Source organism: Caenorhabditis remanei, chromosome III (assembly GCF_010183535.1).
Source record: "Caenorhabditis remanei strain PX506 chromosome III, whole genome shotgun sequence".
Classification (NCBI taxonomy): Eukaryota; Metazoa; Nematoda; class Chromadorea; order Rhabditida; family Rhabditidae; genus Caenorhabditis; species Caenorhabditis remanei.
In genome coordinates, this window is record NC_071330.1 from 15,410,683 (window position 1) to 15,414,027 (window position 3,345).

General features: G+C 33.8%; 1 protein-coding gene across 1 annotated transcript; it reads left to right on the plus strand.

Annotated features, from left to right (window-relative positions):
* Positions 1–1,407: 1,407 nt before the first annotated feature.
* GCK72_011501 (uncharacterized protein) lies at positions 1,408–2,665 on the plus strand (the record flags this gene model as incomplete). The annotated part of the gene is made up of 5 exons (XM_053728498.1): positions 1,408–1,479; positions 1,866–1,886; positions 1,932–2,055; positions 2,400–2,444; positions 2,496–2,665. 5 exons carry the CDS (start codon positions 1,408–1,410, stop codon positions 2,663–2,665), a joined length of 432 nt encoding a protein of 143 aa, XP_053588075.1.
* Positions 2,666–3,345: the final 680 nt, after the last annotated feature.

Genomic DNA, 3,345 nt, shown 5'->3' on the forward strand with positions numbered 1-3,345 from the left:
TTCGACAAATTCATCTACAATGTCTGTTATTTCCCATATTTATGGATTATATCTGTTTATATCTGTAACTCGAGAAAAGTTCAAACATGGATTCAGAATCAGAAGAAGAGGACGTCGGTTACTGTAGTTGTTCCAGAATGTCGTGTTGTTCGACCACAACGGATCGATGAAACTATAATATCTTATTTATCGGTTTCTGAACTTGAAACAGTTATGTGATTTTAGATGTTTTCATTTTATAATGATGTAATGTCCTCTGAGAAACTATTGAAGAAATTACTGTAGATGTTGGTGAATTGAGATTTACGAAAAGTTTCGAAAATCTGTAACTTTTTGATTTTCTGGCCACATTTGATGATTTTTAGTTATTATTGCTTAGAAGCGATTGAATTTTCGAAGAAAAATAAATTCTACAAGTATACCCTGAAATTTTTATGATGGGACCCTTTCTTTCGGAAAACTTTCGAATTTTTGAACTTTTTCACTACAATCATTTGAGAACGTAAAATCATGAGAGATGTGTACACCCTGAACTTTTCGTGACCCAGAAAAATTTTAAATTTTGTCAAAAAAGTAAAAACTACCGTAACCCTGTCTACAATCCATGTCGTCCCGCATTTACTTACATGCTTCGATATCTCTGCCTTTTTTTCAAAAAAAAAATCCCAAAAATTAATTTATTCTTCTTCTCCTGTTTTGCCCCGCCCACTTATTTAAAAATGGCGAATTTATATTACATGTGAGAGATAAAAACGCATTTTTACAGAGTTTCAGGGAAATACAAAATTCAAAAAAAGTTATATTATATTCCTAAAAATCTGAAACTCTAAAAAATATTCAAATAGGATTCGTAGGAAACGTCAATAAGTTAACTAATTTTTTCTCACATAACAGTTTTATGCGTCTTTAAGATTTTTTTCGAAAAAAAAAGTGAATTTTTTTCCAGTTCACAACTTCCTGGCCGCTGACCGGGCTGGGCCGGAGGAAATCTGATTTTGGTCGGGCCCGTTGCAAGTAGAGTTTCAACAATTTGACATTCTGAAACAATTACAATAATTGACATCCTCTAAAAATGCGTTTTTATCTCTCACATGTAATATATATTCGCCATTTTTAAATAGGTGTAGCAGGGGGGCGGAGTCTAGTGTAGCTTAATGAAGATAGATAATAGCGCATAAATATAAGTGGGCGGGGCGAAAAAGGAGAAGTAGAATAAATTAATTTTTGGGATTTTTTTTTTGAAAATAAAGACAGAGAGATCGAAGTGTAAAATTAAAAGCGGGACGACATGGATTGTTGACAGGGTTACGGTAGTTTTTACTATTTTGACAAAATTTAAAATTTTCCGGAAAAATGGGTCACGGAAAGTTCAAGTTGTACACATCTCTCATGATTTTACGTTTTCAAATGATTGTGATGAAAAAGTTCAAAAATTCGAAAGTCTTCCGAAAGAAAGGGTCCCATCACAAAAATTTCAGGGTATACTTGTAGAATTTGTTTTTCTTCGAAAATTCAATCGATTCTAAGCAATAATAACCAAAAATCATCAAAATCGTCCAGAAAATCGAAAAGTTCAAGATTTTCGAAAGTCTTCGTAAATCTCAATTCACCAACATCTACAGTAACCCGCTGAACTCTTGATCTCAAACAATGTTTAGCCTTTGATTCTATTGTACTCGTTCATTCTATTGTGTTCTTATACGCATAAATTTAAAGCTTTTGTTGAATTTGGTCTCTTGGTGAACTTTGCGCTGACAATAGCTGGGAAAACTGATAAAAGGAGGCGAAGAGAGCAAGGATGCGTCCGAAAAATGTTTTTATTCAAAAACATTTTAATTATCCTGATTATTTTTTCGATATTCCAGACCAGTAAAGCTGGCTTCAAAGTAAGTATATATTAGATTTTTGTACATCTATATTGTAGTTTTCAGGATGCTGGGCAATGTGTTGTTTCTGATGTTCTTGTGTTCCTCGAAAAAACATTGGATTCTCTGTTGTCCCTCCCGAAGAACCTGTGGGTTGAAGTTCTTCAATTCATTAAGTATTCAGTCCAAGGTAAGTTATATAGAGAAACCGTAAATACTGTATATGAAGCACAAAACCCACGTCACCCCTATTTTGTGAAGTTTCAGTTTTTTTTCGATGTTTGCTCGTTACTCAGCTAGATTATTAGACCAAACTTGAAAAAAAGAAGCACATTTGCTTCAATTACAGTGTTTACGATATCAAAAGGCCCATGGCGGTATTCACGTCCAGAAACAACGTTATTTCCCTCGATTCATTTACTACCGGAAAAACGGCGAAAAACTGAAAAATGAATTTTCCGGACGTGAATAGTCGCTTTAGTAAAAAACCATGATATTTACGTACGTATGTATGTACATGAGTTTGTTTTTCAGCACTTCAGAATATATTAATGGCGAAAAACGAATCAAATGTTTTGGGTGAGATTAATTTGACCCCTTATATAGATCTCTAATTGAACTTTTTTTCAGCCTTGTCAGGCATTGCCAAAAAACTTGCTGACTTTGTACCAGAATTTCTCCGAAAACTCGGAAATCTGTTGTCGGCCTCCCAAGATATGATTTCAGCAATTGGTCAGGATGAAAACAATTCGTTCAAAAAACTCCTTAATAACTCAGCAAAGTGTTTGGAACTACTCTGAAAAATGTGATATTATTTTTTCTTCCCAATAAATTCATTAACAGTTTGACAAAGGATGTTACATCAACTAGACAACTGAAAACGAGGTAGAATTGTGGGGGGAAAATTCAAAAATTGGATTTTTTTGGTCTAAAAAGTTGAAAATTTCACGATTTTTGAAGATTTTCGGCCAAATTTTCCCATTTTCAAAAGAGCCGGGAATCAGCAAAAAATGTCAAAAAATAAGAAAATTACAGATTTTCGAAAAAGTCAATCCGCCAAAACTACCGTTCTGAAGGAAAATCTTCAATAACTTATTTCCAACAAAATGCTTCGGTTAAATAAGTAAGTTTACGTAAATGAAGTATTCAACTCATTTTCTATAACTTTTCAGAAGGAGATATTCAAGTTCGATGGAATTCGAAAGGTATTGTCGGATTCTGGAGATTATGAAAGCGTTCAAAATGTGACTGAAGATGCTGTGATCATAGAATTTGGTATCAGGAAATGACAGAAAATTCGAACATTACTTCGTGAAAAGAATATCAAGATAGATGAACTTGCATTTCTCATGACTCACTCCGATAACGCTGACAAGTCTGATTTTTTGATAGACGAAATTGAGATGTCTATCAAGCGCCTGTTGGGAGAGAGTGCCCGACCAAGAAATCGAGTATTTACATGCTTTTCTTAATAAATAGC